The 22,727-nt window shown below is 46.0% G+C and overlaps 1 protein-coding gene across 2 annotated transcripts in view; it reads left to right on the forward strand.

Moving 5' to 3' along the window:
- The window catches only part of ACSS2 (acyl-CoA synthetase short chain family member 2), a 51,140-nt gene that overhangs the window by 20,975 nt on the left and 7,438 nt on the right, over positions 1–22,727 (forward strand). For both annotated transcript variants that reach the window (XM_024238754.3, XM_024238753.3), the window contains exons 3-8: positions 15,339–15,430; positions 15,626–15,729; positions 15,987–16,059; positions 16,330–16,405; positions 16,557–16,671; positions 21,645–21,782. In XM_024238754.3, coding sequence (XP_024094522.1) covers positions 15,339–15,430; positions 15,626–15,729; positions 15,987–16,059; positions 16,330–16,405; positions 16,557–16,671; positions 21,645–21,782 — 598 coding nt within the window. The remainder of the gene's footprint in view (positions 1–15,338; positions 15,431–15,625; positions 15,730–15,986; positions 16,060–16,329; positions 16,406–16,556; positions 16,672–21,644; positions 21,783–22,727) is intronic.

Consider the following 22,727-nt stretch of genomic DNA (forward strand, 5'->3'; position numbering starts at 1 on the left):
GGAGAATTGCTTGAACCCAGGAGACGGAGGTTGCAGTGAGCCAAGATCATGCCACCACACTCCAGCCTGGGCAACAAAGTGAGACTGTCTTAAAAAAAAAAGTTCATCCATGTTATACCATATATCAGTACTTCATCCTTTTACATTACTGAATAATGTTGCATTGTATAACTGTATCACATTGTGTCCAGAATTGGTGGGTTCTTGGTCTCACTGACTTCAATAATGAAGCCACGGACTCTCCCGGTGAGTGTTACAGCTCTTAAGGTGGCACGTCTGGAGTTTGTTCCTTCTGATGTTCGGATGTGTTGGGAGTTTCTTCCTTTTGGTGGGTTCATGGTCTCGCTGGCTCAGGAGTGAAGCTGCAGACCTTCACAGTGAGTGTTACAGCTCATAAAGGCAGTGTGGACCCAAAGAGTGAGCAGCAGCAAGATTTATTGCAAAGAGTGAAAGAACAAAGCTTCCACAGTGTGGAAGGGGACCTGAGCGGGTTGCCACTGTTGGCTTGGACAGCCTGCTTTTATTCTGTTATCTGGCGCCACCTACATCCTGCTGATTGGTAGAGCCAAGTGGTCTGTTTTGACAAGGTGCAGATTGGTGCGTTTACAATCCCTGAGCTAGACACAAAGGTTCTCCACGTCCCCACCAGATTAGTTAGATACAGAGTGTCAACACAAAGGTTCTCCAAGTCCCCACCAGAGTAGCTAGATACAGAGTGTCAACACAAAGGTTCTCCAAGTCCCCACCAGAGTAGCTAGATACAGAGTGTCGATTGGTGCATTCACAAACCCTGAGCTAGACACAGGGTGCTGATTGGTGTGTTTACAAACCTTTTGCTAGATACAAAGTGCCGATTGGTGTATTTACAATCCCTGAGCTAGACATAAAGGTTCTCCAAGGCCCCACCAGAGTAGCTAGATACAGAGTGTCGATTGGTGCATTCACAAACCCTGAGATAGACACAGGGTGCTGATTGGTGCATTTACAATCCCTTAGCTAGACCTAAAGGTTCTCCACGTCCCCACCAGACTCAGGAGCCCAGCTGGCTTCACCCAGTGGATCCCGCACCAGGGCTGCAGGTGGAGCTGCCTGCCAGTCCCGCGCCCTGCGCCTGCACTCCTCAGCCCTTGGGTGGTCGATGGGACTGGGTGCCGTGGAGCAGGGGGCGGTGCTCGTCGGGGAGGCTCCGGCCGCACAGGAGCCCACGGTGGGGGTTGGGGAGGCTCAGGCATGGCAGGCTGCAGGTCCCGAGCCCTGCCCCGCGGGGAGGCAGCTAAGGCCCGGCGAGAAATCAAGCGCAGCGCCAGTGGGCCGGCACTGCTGGGGTACCCCGTACACCCTCCGCAGCTGCTGGCCCGGGTGCTAAGCCCCTCATTGCCCGGGGCCGGCCAGGCCGGCCGTCTGCTCCGAGTGCGGGGCCTGCCAAGCCCACGCCCACACCCACCGGGAACTCCAGCCGCCCGCAAGCTCCTGCGCGCAGCCCGGGTTCCCGCTCCCGCCTCTCCCTCCACACCTCCCTGCAAGCTGAGGGAGCCGGCTCCGGCCTTGGCCAGCCCAGAAAGGGGCTCCCACAGTGCAGCGGTGGGCTGATGGGCTCCTCAAGTGCCCCCAAAGTGGGAGCCCAGGCAGAGGAGGCGCCGAGAGCGAGCAAGGGCTGTGAGGACTGCCAGCACGCTGTCACCTCTCAACATTATCACATTTTTCTTTCTTTCTTTCTTTCTTTTTTTTTGGAGATGGAGTCTTGCTCTTGTTGCCCAGGCTGGAGTGCAATGCCATGATCTCGGCTCACTACAATCTCCGCCTCCCAGGTTCAAGCGATTCTCCTGCCTCAGCCTCCCGAGCAGCTGAGGTACAGGCACTGGCCACCATGCCTGGCTAATTTTTGTAGTTTTAGTAGAGACGGGGTTTCACCATGCTGGCCAGGCTGCTCTCGAACACCTGACCTCGTGATCCACCCGCCTCAGCCTCCCAAAGTGCTGGGATTACAGGCATGAGTCACCACGCCCGGCCCCACATTTTTCTTTATTCATTCCTCAATTGGTGGACATTTGGGTTGTTTACACTTTCTGATCTCATGAATAACGCTACTACAAACCTTTGGGTACATGTTTTTGTGTAGATGTATGTTTTCAATTCTCTTGGGTATATAGCTAGGAGTGTAATTGCTGAGTCATATGGTAAGTCTATATTTAACCTATTGAGGAATTGCCAGACTGTTTTCCAAAGTAGCTGAACCATTTTATATTCCCACCGGCAATGTATGAGGTTTCCAATTTCTGCACATGCTTGTCAGCACTTGTTATTGTCTGTTTGTTTGATTATGGCCATCTTAGTGAGTGTGAAGTGGGATCTGATTGTTATTTTGATTTGTATCTCCTTGACCATGCCTGACTTTTTTTTTTTTTTTTTTTTTTTTTTTTTTTTTTTTTGAGACAGTCTCGCTCTGTCGCCCAGGCTGGAGTGCAGTGGCACAATTTTGGCTCACTACGACCTCTGCCTCCCAGGTTCAAGAGATTCTCATGTTTCCGCCTCCCGAGTAGCTGCGACTACAGGTGCGTGCCACCATGCCCGGCTAAATTTTTTTTTTTTTTAGTAGAGACGGGGTTTGGCCATGTTGGCCAGGCTGGTCTCGAACTTCTGACCTCAGGTGATCCTCCCACCTTGGCCTCCCAAAGTGTTGGGATTACAGGCATGAGCTACTGCACCTGGCCCATTAACTGCCTTTTGAAGACTGGCTGGTACAGACCTGGCTCCCTCAATAGGTGAGGAATCGATGTTTAGGGAGAAATTTCATAAATAGTCCACTGACTGAGGCTATTTACTCTAGTTTCATCAGTTTTGAGTTGGTGGAAAGCCCGTCCAAATTTGGGTGATAGGATGACAGTTGATTCCAGTTTTTGAATCAGGAGCCGAGTGAGGCTGCATTAGGGTCTGCAAGTTAGATATCACTTGAAACCAGAAATCTGTGGTGTTTTCAAAAGGAACTTTTTCTAAGGAACTAAGGGAAAACCAAACAGAATGATGAATTTCTGATAAGTACACTAAAATTCCATCCTTGGTAGTTGTCAACCTCACAGTTCTCAGAGTTCCTACATTTTTATTTTTTTCCTTATGTTAATTCTGAATTTGGAAACAATACCTCCCTTTTGGAGGCCATGTCATTTTTAGGAGGAGAGGGCCCTGAACTAGACATTTAGACTCAAGAATTGTGCTATCCAACATGGAAGCCACTAACTACATGTAACTATTGATATTTATAGTAATTAAAATTAAGTAAAATAAATAATCCAGTTCTTCCGCCACATTTCTAGTGTTTGATAGCTATATGTGGCTAGTGACTACCATTTTGGACAACAGTGCTTTAGAATAGTGTTGCTACTAATTTGTAAGTAACCTTGAGGTCATCACTTTCCATTTCTGTGCCATAGGTTTCTCAACGGTAAATAAGAGTGGTGAGTCTCAAAAGTGCCATCCTCTTCTGGAATTCTTTCTTTTTCTCTTTTCTTTTCTTTCTTTTTTTGACAGGATCTTGCTTTGTTGTCCAGTCTAGTCTCTAACTCCTGGCCTCAAGTGATCCTCCCACCTCGGCCCCTAAAGTGTTGGGATTACAGGCATGAGCCACCATATCTGGCCCTCCTCTGGCATTCTGAGTAATCTGTGGTTCAGTTTTTGGGGTGTGCCTCCATCTACCTCCTCCTTCAGCCCTTCTTGTTACTTACTGCAGCTAGGGCAGAAGCACCCAGAGGGAACATTAGGCTGCTAATTAGTCAAGGTACATTGCTCCCATTCCCTGGTGAAAGGGAAATTGACTTGTGGGTATACTTATATCTTGAGTGCTCCACAATTGTGCAGTGCTTTATGGATCACAGAACTCTTTCACATTGTTTTTTCATTTTATAGAATCAAAGAATCTCAAAGTTAGAAGGGCCATAAAGGTCATCTCAAACTTCAATAACCATGAATTATATGGGGAGCTTATGCAATGAAAATTTCAAGGCCCCACTCCCTGGAGAATAATCTAGTAGAAGTAGGTGTCAGGGTTATCCTGGCCCAACCTGAACAATCCTATGCATGGGAACTTGGTACTGCATTATTAACACTATCTGACCACTCTTTGAGAAACACTGGTCTTGCTTGGTCCCCAGCCATATTGTGGAGTCTGCTCTTTGGTATCCCTACAAATCCCAGATTCAACATGATATCTCCAGGGTCAGAAAACTCCTGAAGGAGTGCCTTCCATCTTTGGACATCTCTAACAGTTAGAAAGGTTTTTTTTTAATATGGAGCTCTCCCAATTGACGTGGGTTTTCCATTTATAGTTATACTACATTAGTCTACTTTTTCCCATAATAATCCTTTAGATTCATGCATTCATTCAGCAAAAATTTACTGAACACCTATTATATACAAGGTTCTGTGTGAGACAATGAGGGATTCAGCAGTGAACAAGACCAACTTGGCCTCTGCCTTCAGAAACTGTCTTCTGTCTAGTAGGGAAGATAGACAATTAGCAAAAATAATAAGTAAACAATAATATTATTAATGCTATTAATATTAACAACAATAACAGTAAGTAAACAAATAAATAACAAAAGAAGTATAGTTTGAGAAAAATGCTGTGAAGAAAATAAGCAGTGTTATGATGAAGAATAACAAGAAGGGCTGATCTGCTTAGGGTGGTCAGGGGTCACTAGGAGGTGACATTTAAGCTGAGATTTGAAACACAAGAAGAGTTGGGGAAGGATAGTTAAAGAACATGGCATGTTTTATCAGTCAGAAGGCCAGCATGTTTGGAGCCTAGTAGGCAGAATAGGAGAATGGCACAAGATGAAGTTGGGGAGGATACAAGGCATAGTAGGAGCGTGGATTTTCTTCTATATGCAGTGGAAGCTGTTAAAGGGTTTTAAGCAGGAGGTGATATGATCTGATTTGTGGTTTGTTTTATTGTTTGTTTGTTTATTTTATTTATTTAGGGACAAGATCTGGCTTTATTGCCCTGGATGGAGTGCAGTAGCAACATTTCGGCTCACTGCAATCTCCACCTCCTGGGCTCAAGTGATCCTCCCACCTCAGCCTCCTGAGTAGCTGAAACTATAGGCATGCGCCACCACACCTGGCTTTTTTTTTTTTTTTTTAGTAGAGAGAGCATTTCACTGTGTTGCCCAGTTTGATCTCAAAATCTTGGGCCCAAGCAATCCTCCCACCTTGGCTCCCAAAATGCTGGGATTACAGGCATAAGCCACCATGCCTGGCCAATTTATGTTTTTAATAGATCATTCTGTGGCCGGGTGCAGTGGCTAATGCTTGTAATCCCAGCACTTTGGGAGCCAAGGCAGGCAGATTGCTTGAGGTCAGGAGTTCAAGACCAGACTGGCTAACATGGTAAAACTTCATCTCTACTAAAAATACAAAAATTAAGCCAGGCATGGTGGCATGCACCTGTGGTCGCAGCTACTTGGGAGGCTGAGGCAGGAGAATCATTTGAACCTGGCAGGCAGAGGTTGCAGTAAGTCGAGATCACACCACTGCTGCATTCCAGCCTGGGTAACAGACTGAGACTCTCTCAAAAAAAAAAAAAAAAAAAAAAAAAAGATCACAGATCATGCTGGGTGATGTGTGGACTGGAAGGGGGCAAGAGTGAAGTGGGAGACCAGTTAGGTGGGCATTGTGGTCATCCAGGCAAGAGATGAAGGCAGCTTGACCGGGGTGGAGGCAATGAAGATACAGATTTTTGAGACTTGCTATCATATCTCTCAATATCTTCTCTTCCACACGCTAAACATCTCAGTTCAGTGTTCCTCTCATCTCCTCTCATAACAGGTTTGGTGTCTCTTCTCGCCTGGGTGTTTCTCCTCCATCTGATGCCTCTGTAAAGAACTCAGTCTTTCCCTCAGCTGTTTCTTCCTATCCTGTGCCTTACTTGTAGTTCTAGGGAATTAAAATCTTCAATTCAATGACTATCCTTCTCATATAAAGAGGGGAGCTGGGTGCAGTGGTGCATGCCTGTAGTCCCAACTACTCTGGAGGCTGAGGTGGGAGAATCATTTGAGCCCGAGAGTTTAAGACCAGCCTGGGCAACATAGTGAGACATTGTCTCAAAAACAAAAACAAAAAAAAAAAAAGGGGGGGGTAGCCCCAGTCTTCCCTGTCATTAGTCAATTACCAGTCTTTCGGTTATTCAGCCATGACCCTCGAATACATATTGTGCCAGCTGTGCTTGGAGGAGACAGAGAAGAAGAAGACGTGATCTCTGCCCTCCAAGAGCTCAGGGTATAATGGGAAAGATAAGGCCCAAATAAATATAATAAAAGCTAGAAAAGCAGATCACAAAGAAAGTGAGATAAAGGGCTTTGGGAGGAAGAAAGAACTTTTAGCTTTTGGGTAGGTGAGAAAAAGGGAAACTAACAAAAATTTCATGGAAAATGTTAATTCAGAGAACCTGCGGCTGAAGAGGGGTGCAGGGAGTATTTTTTTTTTTTTTTTTTAATGTGGTGATCAAAGATGACCTTACTGAGAAGCCAACATTTGAGCAACGACTCAAAGATAGGGAATAAGTCATGTGGCTATCTAGGGAAAGAACATTCCAAGTAGAGGGCAAAGGCTCTGAGGTTAAATGTTCTTGGTGCTTTTGCCAAACACTGGGGAGGCCGTTTGGCTGGAGCAGAGGGAGAGGGAGAGGAAGAGAGAATAGTTGTATATGAAGACAGAAAGGAAATCAGGGACTAGATCATGTAGGCCATTGTGAGGACTTTGACTTTTATTCAAAATGAAATGGGAAGTGATCTGAGCATTCTGAGCAGAGGGGTGACATAATCCGACCTACCTAATGGTAGTTTTGGACTAGGATGGTAGAAATAGATGTGAAGAGAGGTAGTCTAATTCTAAATGGATTTTGAATCAATAATGGGTTAAAGTAAATTTCCAGAGTGTGAGAATGAAGTAGTTGGAGAAGGCTCCTTGGAGGAGGTTCCCTAGGGGAAGAAGATGAGAAGGACTAGTGACTGTGTACCATGGGTTGTCACACCAACCATATGGCCTCCAGGTGAAGGAAAAGTAGTTTGGTTTATACCAAGGGTTCCCCATGTTATCCCACCAGCTAAATTTCTCATCAATAGTTTTGTTTGATTCACAGTGTTTAAAACTTTTTTTTTTTTTTTTTTTTTTTGGTAGGGAGGGGCAGGACAGGTCTCTGTTGCTAGGCTAGAGTGCAGTAGCATCAGCATGGCTCACTGTAGCCTTGACCTCCCGGGCTTATGTGATCCTCCTGTTTTAGCCTCTCGAGTAGCTGGGACCATAGGCATTAGCTACCATGCTTGGCTAATTATAAAATTTTTTGTAGAGACAAGTTCTCACTATGTTGCCCAGGCCAGTCTTGAACTCCTGTCCTCAAACAGTCCTCCTGCTTTGCCCTCCCAAAGTGCTGGTATTATGGCATGAACCACTGCAACTGGCCTTAAAGCTTTAAAAAAATTAGTGGTCAACACTTATATAAATTTAGAAGTTTTTTTTTTTTTTTTTGAGACGGAGTCTCGCTCTGTCGCCCAGGCTGGAGTGCAGAGTGCAGTGCAGTAGCATGATCTCGGCTCACTGCAAGCTCCGCCTCCTGGGTTCACGCCATCCTCCTGCCTCAGCCTTCCGAGTAGCTGGGACTACAGGCGCCCGCCACCACCCCCGGCTAATTTTTTGTATTTTTAGTAGAGATGGGGTTTCACCATCGTCTCGATCTCCTGACCTCGTGATCCGCCCGCCTTGGCCTCCCAAAGTGCTGGGATTACAGGCGTGAGCCACCGCACCTGGCCAATTCAAAAGTTTTGACAAAAATAGATTCCAGGCTACTAGTGAAAAATCGAAAAAATTGACAACATTGAGCCCTGATTCCTAGCAGGCAAAAGCTGACAGGAACCAAGTTTAGGTACTAGATGCCTCCTTTTGCCAGAGCATGCATTTGCCAGTTTTCCCGTCCTTCCCCTTCCCTATTGTTCCCCTGAAACTGAGGCTAAGGTTTATTATACATGTGCTGCTGTTTTCTTATAGGGAAGTGGAAAGGGAACTATTTCTTATCTTTATCATATGTTTTCTTTCATGTAGTCCACTTATTTACATTCCATGCCTAGATCCTGCCAATTTTTGAGCTTGCAGCTCCTGGTGTAGAGGAAAGAAGCCTGGACCTTAAGTCCTGGTCCCTGCTCTGCTGTGGTAACCCACCCTGTGATGCCAAGCATAGCTAATAGCCTCTTTGGATCTCAGAATTAAGAAACTAAATTGGATGTTCTTTTAAGAGTTCTGATATCCTGGCCGGGCGCAGTGGCTCACGCCTGTAATCCCAGCACTTTGGGAGGCCGAGGTGGGCGGATCACAAGGTCAAGAGATTGAGACCATCCTGGCTAACACGGTGAAACCCCGTCTCTACTAAATATACAAAAAATTAGCCGAGCGTGGTGGCGGGCGCCTGTGGTCCCAGCTACTCGGGAGGCTGAGGCAGGAGAATGGCGTGAACCCAGGAGGCACAGCTTGCAGTGAGCCGAGACTGCGGCACTGCACTCCAGCCTGGGTAACAGAGCGAGACTCCGTCTCAAAAAAAAAAAAAAAAAAAAAAGAGTTCTGATACCCTAGAGGACTTGGGATTTTGCAGTAGGCCAATACCCTGCCCCTCACCTTTCCCAACCAGCCAGGGGCCCCAGCCTGGTGTGTATGTCAGAGAAAGAAGACACTGGAATGAGTAAGGTGCCTATATCAATAATGTATAACTTGAGCCCATAGCCAAGGAGAGGAATGCACACTGTGGGGTGTGTGTGTGTTAGGGTTGGAAGTGGGCTCAAGTAAGTTGTACTTGCATAGGTTGTGCTTATTTCTTCTTGTGTACCCTCTATGTACTAGGCTGTACTTGAGGTGCTAGGGATGTAGCAGTGAAGAAAATAAGATCTCTGCTGTCAGCTGGGTGCAGTGGCTCACGCCTGTAATCCCAGCACTTTGGGAGGCCAAGGCAGGCGGATCACCTGAGGTCAGGGGTGTGAGACCAGCCTGGCCAACATGTTGAAACCCCGTCTCTACTAAAAATACAAAAATTAGCCAGGTGTGTTGGTGGGTGCCTGTAATCCCAGCTACTTGGGAGGCTGAGGCAGGGAGAATTGCTTGAACCCGGGAGGCAGAGGTTGCAGTGAGCCGAGATCGCACCATTGCACTCCAGCCTGGGTGACAGAGCGAGACTCCATCTCAAAAAAAAAAAAAAAAGATCTCTGCTATCATGGAGCTTATATTCCAGTGAAGAAAACAGATAATATATAAGTAATTAACATACATGAGATAATTTCAAATAATGGAACGTTTCATGAAAAACATAAAACAGAATTTTTTTTTTTTTTTTTGAGACAGTCTTGCCCTGTCACCCAGGGTGGAGTGCAATGGCGCAATCTCAGCTTACTGCAACCTCCACCTCCTGGGCTCAGGTGATCCTCCCCCGCAGCCTCCTGAGTAGCTGGGATTACAGGCATGCGCCACCATGCCCGGCTAATTTTTGTCTTTTTAGTAGAGTTAGGGCTTCGCCATGTTGGCCAGGCCGGTCTCAAACTCCTGGCCTCAAGTGATCTACCCACCTCAGCCTCCCAAAGTGTGGGATTACATGTGTGGCACCTGGCAAAATAGAATGATTTGATAGAGAGTTTCTGAAGGGGCACACTGTGCACATAGGTGGCTACATGTATGTGGTGGTTGTACTTGCAGATACAGATAAGTCCACGTTTGAATCCTGGGTGCATATATTTATCCTTATTTGTGCCTATGTGTGCAGATGGGCAGCTTTTATGCCTAGAATGTTTGTATATTTGTATATGTGATTTTATATAAGTGAGCACACATAGGTGAGTTGGTGTGTGGTTTGCATATGGGGACACGTGTGCTTGGGTATGTATATGTTGGCATTCAGCCATAACCGGAGACGTTCTAAAGTTCCTGTGGCACTTGTCAGTGAGCCAGTTAAGGAAATGGCTTTTCTGCCTCTGGCATTCAGGGCCGTTTGCCAGCTTCCTCTCTCCCTGTTCTTTCCCACTTTAGTAAGCTCCCTGTGTTTGGCTTCTCTTATCCCTAGGAGGGTTAAAGCCTACTGACTCATCGAGCCAGGAACTGGGAAAAGGCTGATAATCTTCTGTGTGACCTCTGTTAGTAAGAAAAGGCCTGGCTTCCCTGCCAGTCCCTGTCCTTCACACTATGAGGGAGAGTCCTGACTTGAAATCAGAAGACCTGAGCATCTATTCTTGGCTCTGCCACTTATTATTGTGTGACCTTGGCCAAGCCACTACATTTCTCTAGGTTTCAGTTACCTCCTTCATAAGTGCTCTGTGCAGTAAGGAAGGAGAGGGGAAGCAATGGTCTGTGGTGCTAAGAGAGAGCCACATGGTGCTGGTGTCTGAAGGAGGACGGAGAATATTCTGAGCAGGGGCAATGGCGTGGTCAAAAGTGTGGAGGTGGACCTGAACTTGCCAAAGGAAACCAGGAATCCACTTACAGTAAAATTCGAACTTCTTACTATTGCCTACAAGGCTGTATGTGATTTGGCTGCTGCCTACCTCTCATTCTTACCCAACTTCTTGTTCACTGAAATCTAGCCATATTGTCTTTCTTTCTTTCTTTGAAAAGGTCTCAGTGCCTTTCCACTTGATGCTCCCTTTCCCCAGAATACTCTTCCCAAGAATTAGTATGATTGCCTACCTCGTTATTCAGGTCTTGGCTCAAATATCACCTCTCCAGAGAGAGGCCTTCCAGGACCATCTTATTTAAAGTAGTTGTTCCCTAATATTTATCAATATTTAAAATGCACACATCGGCCAGGCATGGTGGCTCACGCCTGTAATCCCAGTACTTTGGGAGGCCAGGGCGGGTGGATCACCTGAGGTCAGGAGTTCAAGACCAATCTGACCAACATGGGGCAACCCCATCTCTACTAAAAATGCAAAAATTAGCCAGGCGTGGTGGCGCACGCCTGTAATTCCAGCTACTCAGGAGTCTGAGGCAGAAGAATTGCCTGAACCCAGGAGGCGGAGGTTGCAGTGAGCCAAGATCACGCCATTTTACTCCAGCCTGGGCAACAAGAGCAAAACTCCATCTTGGAAAAAAAAAAAAAAGCACACATCTCTTGACCCAACAGGTCCACTTCTGGTAATTCATCCTACAGATATGCTTGCAAGTGAGTAAAGTGACCTAAAAATAAAAATATTCATTGAAGCATTTATTTGTTAAATAAATTACAGTACATACAAACAGTGGAATATTTTGCAGCTGAGAAAGATAATGAAATAGCTCTTTAAGCTTGGCGCCATGGCTCACACCTATAATCCCAACACTTTGGAAGGAAGGCTGAGGCAGGAGGATTGGAGGATCACTTGAGGCCAGGAGTTCCAGACCAGCCTGAGCAACATAGTAGGATCCTGTCTTTGCAAAAAAAAAAAAAAAAAAAAAAAGTAGCCAGACATGGTGGCTCTGGCCTGTAGTCCCAACTGCTCAAGAGGCGGAGGTGGGAGGATCACTTGAGTCTGGGAGGTTGAGGCTGCAGTGAGCTGTGATGGTGCCACTGCACCCCAGCCTGAGTGACAGAGTAAGACCCTGTCTCAAAAACAACAACAACAACAAATAAAAAAGAGAAATAGTTCTTTAAGTCTTGGTGAAGAATGATATCAAGGTATATTGTTAAATTTGAAAAATCAAGATGATCAACTTCTACATGTAAGATCTGTGCATTTTATTGAATGCATATAATAACAAAACAAGATACAGAATAGTGTGTATTGTATGCCATCATTTGTGTAGACAAAATGAGAATATGTAAACAAATGCATGTAGTATATATGCTTGTCTGACAGACCTGTCCCTTAAGTAGAGCAGTTCTTCCTACCCCTGTTACCCTGTGCTTGACTGGGGACTATGAGGTGTTTCTCTCTTTTCTGAACAACATTAAAATCCTTGTTTTTTTGACACAAAGTCTTACTCTGTTGCCTAGACTGGAGTGCAGTGGCGTGATCGCCACTCACTGTAGCCTTCACCTTTTGGGTTCAAATGATCCTCCCGCCTTAGCCTCCCAAGTAGCTGGGACTACAGGTGTGAACCACCATGCCCGGCTAATTTTTGTATTTTTAGTAGAGACGGGGTTTTGCCATGTTGGCCAGGCTGGTCTCAAACTCCTGACCCCAGGTGATCTGCCTGCCTTGGCCTCCCAAAGTGCTGGGAATACAGGTGTGAGCCTCTATGCCTGGCCAAATTTTTTTTTTTTTTTTTTAAACAGAGTTTCACTTTTGTCACCTAGGCTGGAGTGCGATGGCACGGTCTCAGCTTGCTGCAACCTCCATTTCCTAGATTCAAGCAATTCTCCTGCCTCAGCCTTCTGTAAAATTAAGTTTTTTAACATTCAGTTTTCAAATTTCGGTCTTCAATGATATCTCCAGGGTCTTATTAAAGATCATAATGATACAGACTTCTTGCAAAGTAATTATTTTGGTCATTCCACACTAGTTGAATTACCCTAGCCCTGTGTCCTACTAAGAGTGGTCCTGTCTGAATATTGATTGTTTCTGGAAAGTTACACAGAATATTGGTAACAGTGTTTTGCCCTGGGCATGGTGGCTCACGCCTGTAATCCCAGCACTTTGAGAGGCTGAAGCAGGATTGCTTGAGGCCAGGAGTTTGGAGACCACCCTGGACAATATATCGAGACTCTGCCTCTACAAAAAATTTTAAAATAAAAAAATTAGCCAGGTGTGGTAGCATGTGCCTGTAGTCCTAGCTACTCAGGAGGCTGAAGTAAGAGGATTGCTTGAGCCCAGGAGTTGGAGGCTGCAGTGAGCTATGATTGTGCCGCTGCACTCCAGCCTATGCAATAGAGTGAGACCCTATCTCTAAAAAACAAATCACAAAACCCAAACTGTGGTTTGCCAGTAGGCAGGGTGACTGGGAGATAGGAGTGGGGAGAACACTTCTCATTATGTATCTTGTTATGTAGTCCCACTTGTATGTATTACTTATTCAAAAAAATCATAAAATTGGAAAAAAACCACTAAGGGAAACATTTATTTATTTATTTTTTGAGACAGGGACTCACTCTTGTCCAGGCTGGAGTTCAGTGACACGATTACAGCTCACTGCAGCCTTGACCTCCAGGGCACAAGCGATCTTCCTGCCTCAACCTCCTGAGTAGCTGAGACTACAGGTGTGCACCACCACGCTCAGCTAATTGAAAACAATTTTTTTTTTAGCAATGAGGTTTTGCTGTGTTGCTCAGATTGGTCTTGAACTCCTGATCTCAGGTGATCCTCCTGCCTTGGCCTCCCAAAGTGTTGGGATTACAGGCGTGAGCCAAGAGATCTTCCCATCACATCTTTATGAGTGGCTGGGACTACAGGTGCATGACACCGCACTCAGCTAATTTTTTTTTTTTTTTTTTTTGAGACAGAGTTTCGTTCTTGTTGCCCAGGCTGGAGTACAGTGGCACAATCTCGGCTCACTGCAACTTCCGCCTCCCGGGTTCAAGTGATTCTCCTGCCTCAGCCTCCCGAGTAGCTGGCATTACAAGCATGCACCACCACACCCAGCTGTTTTTGTATTTTTAGTAGAGACAGGGTTTCTCCATGTTGGTTAGGCTGGTCTTGAACTCCTGACCTCACGTGATCCAACCACCTCGGCCTTCCAAAGTGCTGGGATTACAGGTATGAGCCACTGTGCCCAGCCGGATCCAGCTCAATGTTTTTAGAGATGCGGTCTTGCTATGTTGCCAGGCTGGTCTTGAACTCTTGGCCTCAATAGATGGGCCCACTTTGGCCTCCTAAAGTGTTAGAATTACAGGTGTGAGCCACCATGCCTGACCCAAGATAGTATATTTTTTAAAAGTATTTCTCCCTAGTCACTCATTTTTATATCATTCTGCTCTATTTCCTTTATAATGCTTATCATAATCTGAAATTATCCTGGTTATATTTGTTATTTGTTTATTACCCACACTATCATTGGAATATAAGCTCCATGATATCAGGTATTTTACTTATGTTGTTCATTGGTGCCTTTTTTCTTCTTTTGTTTGTTTGTTTGAGACAGTCTTACTCTGTCGCCCAGGCTGGAGTGCAGTGGCGCGATCTTGGCTCACCACAACCTCCACCTCCCTTCAAGCTATTCTCCTGCCTCAGCCTCCCAAGTAGCTGGGATTACAGGTGTGTGCCACCACACCCAGCTAATTTTTGTATTTTTAGTAGAGGCATGGTTTCACCACATTGGCCAGGCTGGTCTCAAACTCCTGACTTCAGGTCATCTACCTGTCTTGGTCTCCTAGTGTGTTGGGATTACAGGAAAGAGCCACCACGCCCAGCCCATTGGTGCCTTATTTCTATACATGTAGATAGCACATAGTAGTTGTTGAATAAGCAAATGAATGCATGAAGGAATGACTGAAGTAAACCAGGCTAAAGCCTAGGAAGGAGTGGGAGGCAAGGCTGAGGAGGCAGATGGAAATCACCTGATACAGGATGGTGATTCTCAAACTTTATTTATTTATTCAAGACGGAATCTCACTCTGTCATCCAGACTGGAGTGTAGTGTTGTGATCTCAGCTCATTGCAACCTCCGCCTCCTGGGTTCAAGGGATTCTTGTGCCTCAGCCTCCCCAGTAGCTGGGATTACAGGCACACACCACCACACCCAGCTAATTTTTGTATTTTTAGTAGAGACGCAGTTTCACCATGTTGGCCAGGCTGGTCTCAAACTCCTGACCTTTGATCTGTCCACCTTGGCCTTCCAAAGTGCTGGGATTACAGGCGTGAGCCACCGCGCCCGGCCAATTCTCAAACGTTAAGTGTGTGTCAGAATCGCCTCCTGATTCCTTGTACCATCTTGTAATAAAGAAGCAGATCCTTGGACCCTGTGATTCTAATTCAGTATGTCTGAGCTGGGGCCCAGGAATCTGCAAATCCTCTAGATGATTTAGGCACAAGTGATCTGGAGACCCTACTCTGAATAATGCAGTCTTGATGCCTCATCAGAAGGAATCACATCTGTGATATCACTTCTCCTTAATACATTACTAGGATGGAAGAGAAGGGGCCATCACTCCATTTTATCAGGGATCAGAGATGGACAATGCATTTTCTAATGACATACAACATGTGTATAAAGTATCTTGAATGGCCAAAGTATCTGACCAGTCAGCTCAAGATTGGTGATGGCAAGACTGATGGTAGGCAGATAGCTCACCCTCATAGAACAGTTCCAGGCCTTAGTGTCACTGAATGGATTTTATGACTATGCCTGTTTCTTGTTTGGGGAAGAAGTTATACCCCTAATCACTGGTTCTTTCTGGTATGTCTCAGGGAGGGCAATGAGCCAGGGGAGACCACTCAGATCACATACCATCAGCTTCTGGTCCAAGTGTGTCAGTTCAGCAATGTTCTCCGAAAACAGGGTGAGTGTGGGGGTGTGGGAAAGGACTGGGGGCCTGGCCTTGGGGTATCTGAGACTTATGGGGAGAGGGCAAGGGATGGAAAGAATTTGGTAACGGGAAGAGAACAGGTCAGCTGGGAGGGAGGCCAGCTGGATGGGAGGGAGCAAGTAGCAGCAAGAAGGGTTCATGGTTCATATTCTGTGCTTTTACCTGCAGGCATTCAGAAGGGGGACCGAGTGGCCATCTACATGCCTATGATCCCAGAGCTTGTGGTGGCCATGCTGGCATGTGCCCGCATTGGGGCTTTGCACTCCATTGTGGTAGGAGTTTGGGCTGGTGAAAAGGGGCAGGCCTGGGGGGTGGGGCTCTGGAGAAGTAGGTTGGGCCTAGATGACGGAGGGTCTTAAATAACAAACTAAGGAGCTTAGAAGGTTTGTGTCATAGGTCCATATCAGTTATTCAGTTTCTTCTAGGACCCTGGCTTAGAGATCCTGCAAGTTTCATGAGCAACCCCTTTCCTCATTCATTCAATCCCTGGGGCTTTCTTCTCTCCCTCAGACTTTCTTCCCTTCCCTAGTTTGCAGGCTTCTCTTCAGAGTCTCTATGTGAACGGATCTTGGATTCGAGCTGCAGTCTTCTCATCACTACAGGTGACTAATTCTCTCACCTCTTCTCCAGAACCCCCCATACCTCAAGTCTTGGTCTCCAATCAGCTCATTGGTATTTGGGGCTACTCAGCATAGAGGGTAGAGACTGCCTGCCTTTCCTCTCCTGGTCCCACCTCAGCTGACCCTCTGTCAGCTCGAATCAGCTGGAAGAGCCAGAGTTAAGAGGCCCACTCAGGAAGGGCCCCATGGACATTGTGCCTACTAGGCAGCATGATGCTTACTAAGGCCTGGAATGTCTGTTGCTCCCCAAAGATGCCTTCTACAGGGGGGAAAAGCTTGTGAACCTGAAGGAGCTGGCTGACGAGGCCCTGCAGAAGTGCCAGGAGAAGTAAGTGTGTTTGGCTACTGTCTGAGTTGACTGAGCCTTTCCCCAGTGCCAGGTTCCCTTTGTCCCCTCTACCCTAAATGGACATGGGCGGGTCTTGCCAAGTTCCCTTTGAGCCAACAAGGCTACCACTTTAGGCTTTTCTCTTCTCCAGGGGTTTCCCAGTAAGATGCTGCATTGTGGTCAAGCACCTGGGGCGGGCAGAGCTGGGCATGGGTGACTCCCCCAGCCAGTCCCCCCCAATTAAGAGGTCATGCCCGGATGTGCAGGTGAGTCTGGCACTGCTATGCCTTTCTCCAGGCTCAAATTCCTTCACTTTTCCTGCCTAGAAAATTCCTGATGTCCTTCTTTGCCTGCTCATCAGTATACTGAGGATCCAGGAGCAATTCTAGGAATGCCTCCTCTAGCAGGGCTAGGTGGGAGCTGGAAGACTTTGACCTTGACTGTGGGTAGAGAGGCCCTTTTGAGAACATAGCACAAGCGATTGTAAGGGAGACTCCTATGCTGGTTGGGGTATCCTTGTGGGCACGGGGGATCCTCAGGGCCTAGGCTTGTGTTAGAAATGTCTAACTTCAGTGACAATATATAGTCATCTCCATTACTGGGCTGTGATGTGGGGTGGGCTACCTTTGTGGCCTAAGGGATGCCCACCTTGGAAGGACCAGAGTCCAGCCCTCACAATATGGCCTTTGTTAGCTTTGGACCCCCAGGCTTCTGGTGGGAATGGTAGAAATGCCCAGTGATGGCCTCCAGGCTGAGAAGCATGAGGGATCAAAATTCTGGGGTTGAATAAGAGTCTGTGACTTGAGGCTCCCTGAGGGGTCTTGGGGCTAGAGAGGCTATAGACTAGTTTAGGGAAGTTGGAAAGCCCAATCAGTGTTAGGGGCTTTACATATATAGGGGCTGGAATCAGGATCAGGAAAATGGAAGCTGGGAGGACCAGTGAGAAGGGAGTTTGGGGTTTATGACACACTGACCCTTTCCTCCCACTCCCTGTGTACTTGGACCCTCCTCACTACCCTTTTCATCCTGGGCTCTTAACAGGGTAAGCTGAAAGAGAAATCCAAGCGTGTTCAGCCCCAGGTATACATTTCTGCACTGCCGTGGGCACCGCTTCCCTGTGTGCTTGTCTGTGTGCTTATCTGCCCTTTGCCTGTTTGCCCCATTGAGGTGGCTGCCAGACCTAACCCCCTTCCCCTTGCCCCTGGGCAACTTGCCATCTAAGCCACTGAAGGGTGGTGAAATTAAATGTCTGTTACTGCCTCTATGAATTGGTATAGAGTATGGATCTTAGAGAGGTAACAGCAGAACCCATTTCATCCTGCTACTCAGGACCTTTGTGGGAGAGGGGACAAGGTAACCTGTCAGAAAACATTTACTGTGCAGGTAGCTGGAGCAGAGCCGAGAGACAGGAGGAGCAGGTGGAGGAGGTTCAGACCCTGACTTTGGGAATTCACTGTCAAGTTGGAGAGTTAGACATGTATTATTAATACAAAGGAAAATCTAAGTTTTATACAGGACAGCAGAGGAGATTCCTAAATACATTTATGTAGTACTTTGGGATTTATAAACTGCATATAACTTTGTAATATGATTAAGTGCTAAACTGAACAAAAGTCACATTGTAGGTGGTTCTAAGAAGGGAGATCCATAAGGGGGTGCTCAAAGCAGATTAGTATCGAGGAGAGAGTGGGCCTGAAGTCCAGAGACCAGTTTCTAGCTGTATGACCTTGAGTAAGTCAATTCTCCCCTCTGGGATTCAGTTTCCTTATCAGTAATAGAGAGATGATAACACATGCTATAAAAGGAAACTGCTTCCCTTCCTAAAACAACACATAAAGCTCACTATTCCTCTGGGTTTTACCATCTTCACAGGGTGTCTTACTCTAAATCTGCTATGATTAACCTCTTAGGCCAGTGGTAGATATAAGCCCCTTTTCTCTATTCTCATTAGCATGGTGGAGACAGATCTGATTCCTAGGAGATACTGCTTTCCTTTTAAAACTCAGGCAGGACCTACACCCTTTCTTTTGAAAGAGGTGACAGACGTAGTGGCTTAAATTGTAATCTCTGGAGCCAGATTACTTGGGTTCAAATCCTGGCTCTGCCATCTGCTACTGTGTAAACTTGAACAAATTACTTAAGCTCTCTCGCTTGTTTCTCCATCTGTAAGATAAGGATAATAATTATACCTATGTTATCGGGTTTTGTCAATATATGTAAGGTGTTTGGCACATAGTAACTACTCAATAAATGTTAACTGTTTTTTCCTTCCCCTTAATGCAACAGACAGATTGGCATTTCTGAAAGAGAGACCAGAAAAGAAATAACAAACTCTTGTAATTCTTAATACCAGAGACCTTCAGGCCAAAGGCTACTGGATTTTTGTTTCTTAGAGGTGAAAACAACCAGTTTCCAAAATACCAAACAGCATAAAAATAGGCTTAAAAAGTCCAGGTTGTTGGTCTGAGAATTGCAGTCAAAGCTGCAAAAATCTTTCTGACAATGGGCCCCATATTTAAAAATTAAAAAATAATTTTCAAAAGAGCTGCAAAAATCCTGGCAGGGCTCCAAACCCCTTTATCCTTAAACAATCTTCCAGGGAGATCCTGGCAGGGTTTGCAGGGACCCTCCTCAACCATATCATCTATGAGCTCCCTCATATTCCTCTCCCGTACATGGCAGCTGCCCGCCTTGAGACTATCCTGGTCCAAGGACAAAGGCCAACTCCTCAATTCTTATTTTAGAAAATTCAGACCTTTTCCTGGTTCAGAGCCTGGGGCCTCATAGGCACACACCTAATTCACAATTAAAGTTTGCTCTGCTAATTGAGTTCACTCTGCTTCCTGGTGCTAGTTATCAGTTCCACACCTGGAGTACTCTGACCCCCTCCATCTCTGTATACACACCCACCCACAAAAGAAATAATATTATAAGATTATAAGAGTGCCCTCATTGCAGAGCCACAGTTGTAACTATGCCTTGTCCTTACATGTACTTAGTGCCTGTTCTGCAGCAGTTCACAGTGCTGTAGACCAGCACCATTTGTCCAAAGCAGTATTGATACTTCTGGTTGAATACCTTAGTGCCCCCATCTCAAGTGATCATTTGGCAGGAAAAAAAGTACCCATGTGACAATGTGTGTGTAGATACATATAGATAGACAAAATCAGGCGTGTTTTTATGTTTTCTAACTGTAAGCAGCTTTCTCTCTCTTCTTTCTTTTTCTAGGCTTGTCGTTTTTATGATGTTCATAATCCAGAAATTTCAAATTCTCTACCATAAGGGGCAGGTGGTACAGAAAGAAGGGAGTGGTTAGAGAGTCATTTTCTAATTTATCAAGCTATATATCTAACACTCCAGAAGTTTTTTTAACCAAATATGCACACAACAAATTAGCATATATCCTTATAATGGGAGAATGGCGTTTATCTTACACCATCATGTCTACCTGCCAGCCAGGGCCATTGAACATACAAGAATCTAATGAATATGAAAGGACTTTGTGACGGCTAAAGCAAACCCCAAACAGTTCCCATCATCACACTCTTAAGTTGTTGTGTTTTGTTTTTGTTTTTGTTTTTGAGACGGAGTCTCACTCTGTCACTCAGGCTGGAGTACAGTGGTACGATCTCGGCTTACTGCAACTTCTGCCTCCTGGTTTCAAGCGAATCTCCTGCCTCACCCTCCCAAGTAGCTGGGATTACAGGTGCCTACCACCACGCCTGGCTACTTTTTGTATTTTTAGTAGAGACGAGGTTTCACCATGTTGGCCAGGCTGGTCTTGAACTCCTCACCTCAGGTGATCTGCCCACTTTGGCCTCCCAAAGTGCTGGGATTACAGGCGTGAGCCACTGCGCCCAGCCCCACACTCTTAAGTTTAACTCCCAGTAGTCACTGAACTAACCTCTATCTCTCCTGACATTCATCAGTCTTCCTCATCCCACCCCAACCTCTACCCTTGGGGCAATCCAAGGCTTGATGTTTACTAGATAATACTTCTCTCTTTGGTGTTTACCACATCCTGTGAGTCCGTTAAGGCAAGAATGACTGTCCTCATTTTTAAAAGGAGAGACTTAAGGTAAAGTGATTTGCCCAAGGTCATATAGCTAGGAAGTGGCAGAACTGGTATTGAAGTACACTGAAGATTTTGGACAAATTCAAGGGATCTAACTTCCTTCAGCAGATGGTAGACTCAAAATTGGTGTTCAAAGAGTGATAGAGACAGAAAAGTAAAACAGTTTCAAAGGAGAATTTAGAGAAGTTTCAGGATGACAGATCCAGAAGTAATTATCAAAGGCATAGGGGGACATCCTTCTAATGGGAGAAGTCCACCTTGGTCCTTCTTCACCAACTTGAAGCAAAGCTTCCTGCTGAATGGAACCTGTCCCCTCAAGCAAAAGTCTCTATGGGAAACCCTATTGGTACCAGTGATGTAAAGGCAGGAGCAGAGCTAGGGTAGGAAACCCGCAGATGTGGATTAGGTCTGGACATGCAGGCAAAAGTGCTTGGACCAAGATCTGTTGACTTATTTTACTACTAACAGGGTCAGGTGCCCACCTCACCTGTAAGCTCTGACTAATTTTGCATTTCTGAATTGTGTGGTGTCCGCATCCCTGCTAATGAGCCTAGTCCCATAAGTACATACGTATGTATGTAGACCTGTGTGTGCATAGTCATTCATCCAACAAAAATTGACTGAGTGCCAGGCACTTTGCTAGGTGTTGGGAGATATGGCAGGGGTAGGGAGGAAAGACGTTTCACCTCCTTCATAGATATCACTATCTAGATGGGGAGACAGTCATCAAGTAGACAACTAAACAAAATAACAGGAAATATGTACTGTGTGGGAAAGAAACATGGTGTTGTGATCAATAATAATAGCACGGTTGAGGGTGGGAATCTATCAGATACTGTTCAGGTAAAGACTTTCCAAGAAGGTGACATTTCAGCTGAGAATTGAAGGATGGGAAGGGACCAGCCAAGGGTTCCTCCTCAGCCTGAGCCCAGGTGAGAGGAGTTCTGGGGTAGAGATGGGGGTAGGATGGCAGGGTGGTTGGAGTACTCAGTAAGCTTGGGTTCTGCTCCTGTTCTTTCTGTTCCATTCCATCCTTGAAGGGCCTTCTCTCCCTTCCTGTACTCCTACCTGCCTGTCCCACCTCATTCCCTCCAGGGGCAAGGTACGGGTGTATCTTGTCCCCATCTTGAGCTGTTCACAGTTCTTCCCTGCCCATCCCTGCAGATCTCATGGAACCAAGGGATTGACTTGTGGTGGCATGAGCTCATGCAAGAGGCAGGGGATGAGTGTGAGCCCGAGTGGTGTGATGCCGAGGACCCACTCTTCATACTGTACACCAGTGGCTCCACAGGCAAACCCAAGGCAAGTGTGTGTGTGTGTGTGTGTGTGTGTGTGTGTGTGTGTGTGTGTGTGTATTATGTAGGGGTAAGAAGTAAGTTTCTGAGGAAACAAGTAATGAAATTATTTTTTTCCTACAACCCTGAGTTTTGGAAATGTAGCATTGTCTTTTCTAAATCAAATTAAGACATAAATCCTCAATCTATAGGTGGTGAGGCCCAGGGTGAGACAATTCAGGTGGAGGGTTTCATACAACTGACATGGATGTTCTTTCCCTATGCACCCATGGTTTGGTTGAAGGAGAGCTATTCTGTTAACTCAAGGCCAAGGGTGGGCATAGAGATCCCTCTCGGGCTTCTAAGACCATAACTCTTAGAGTTCAATTCCTTCTACATGGCACACTATTAACATGTAGTTGTCTGCCAGCACACACCGTGGGAGCTGGAAACACTTAAGAAAACTGTTTCTTCCATTGCCTTGAAAGCTATGTCAGTCTACCTTCTGCCCACCCCACCCCTAAATTATCTCCATATGCTTTGGAATATCCCTCAGTGAGTCTTTAGAAACACAATTTTGGCCTCTCTTTCATAGAGATGGGGGTAGGGATGGAATAAGCAAAGGGAATTATCTTTTTTTTCCCACTCACTCTGAAGGTGTGTAATTGAGTGTGTGGGCACATATACACAACAGAGGGACTATTATGAGTGTGCTATGAGTGCTCATGTGTGAGTGATGTGGATGGCTCTGAAATACCATCTGAGGGTGCTTGGTATGAATGATGGACTGATAGACATGTGTCACCAGGAGTGTGATAAAGGAGATGAGATGGGAGCATGGAGAAAAGGAGATGGAAGAGAGATGGATGCTGTGAAAAGGGTGCTGGCAGAGCTGGAATCCCTGAGGAGGATCTTCCTTCAGCTCTGCCCAGCCTCCATTTGGTGGTCAGTAGGGGTGGGCATAAGGCCTAAC

The sequence above is a fragment of the Pongo abelii genome, chromosome 21, assembly GCF_028885655.2.
Source record: "Pongo abelii isolate AG06213 chromosome 21, NHGRI_mPonAbe1-v2.0_pri, whole genome shotgun sequence".
NCBI classification, from domain to species: Eukaryota; Metazoa; Chordata; class Mammalia; order Primates; family Hominidae; genus Pongo; species Pongo abelii.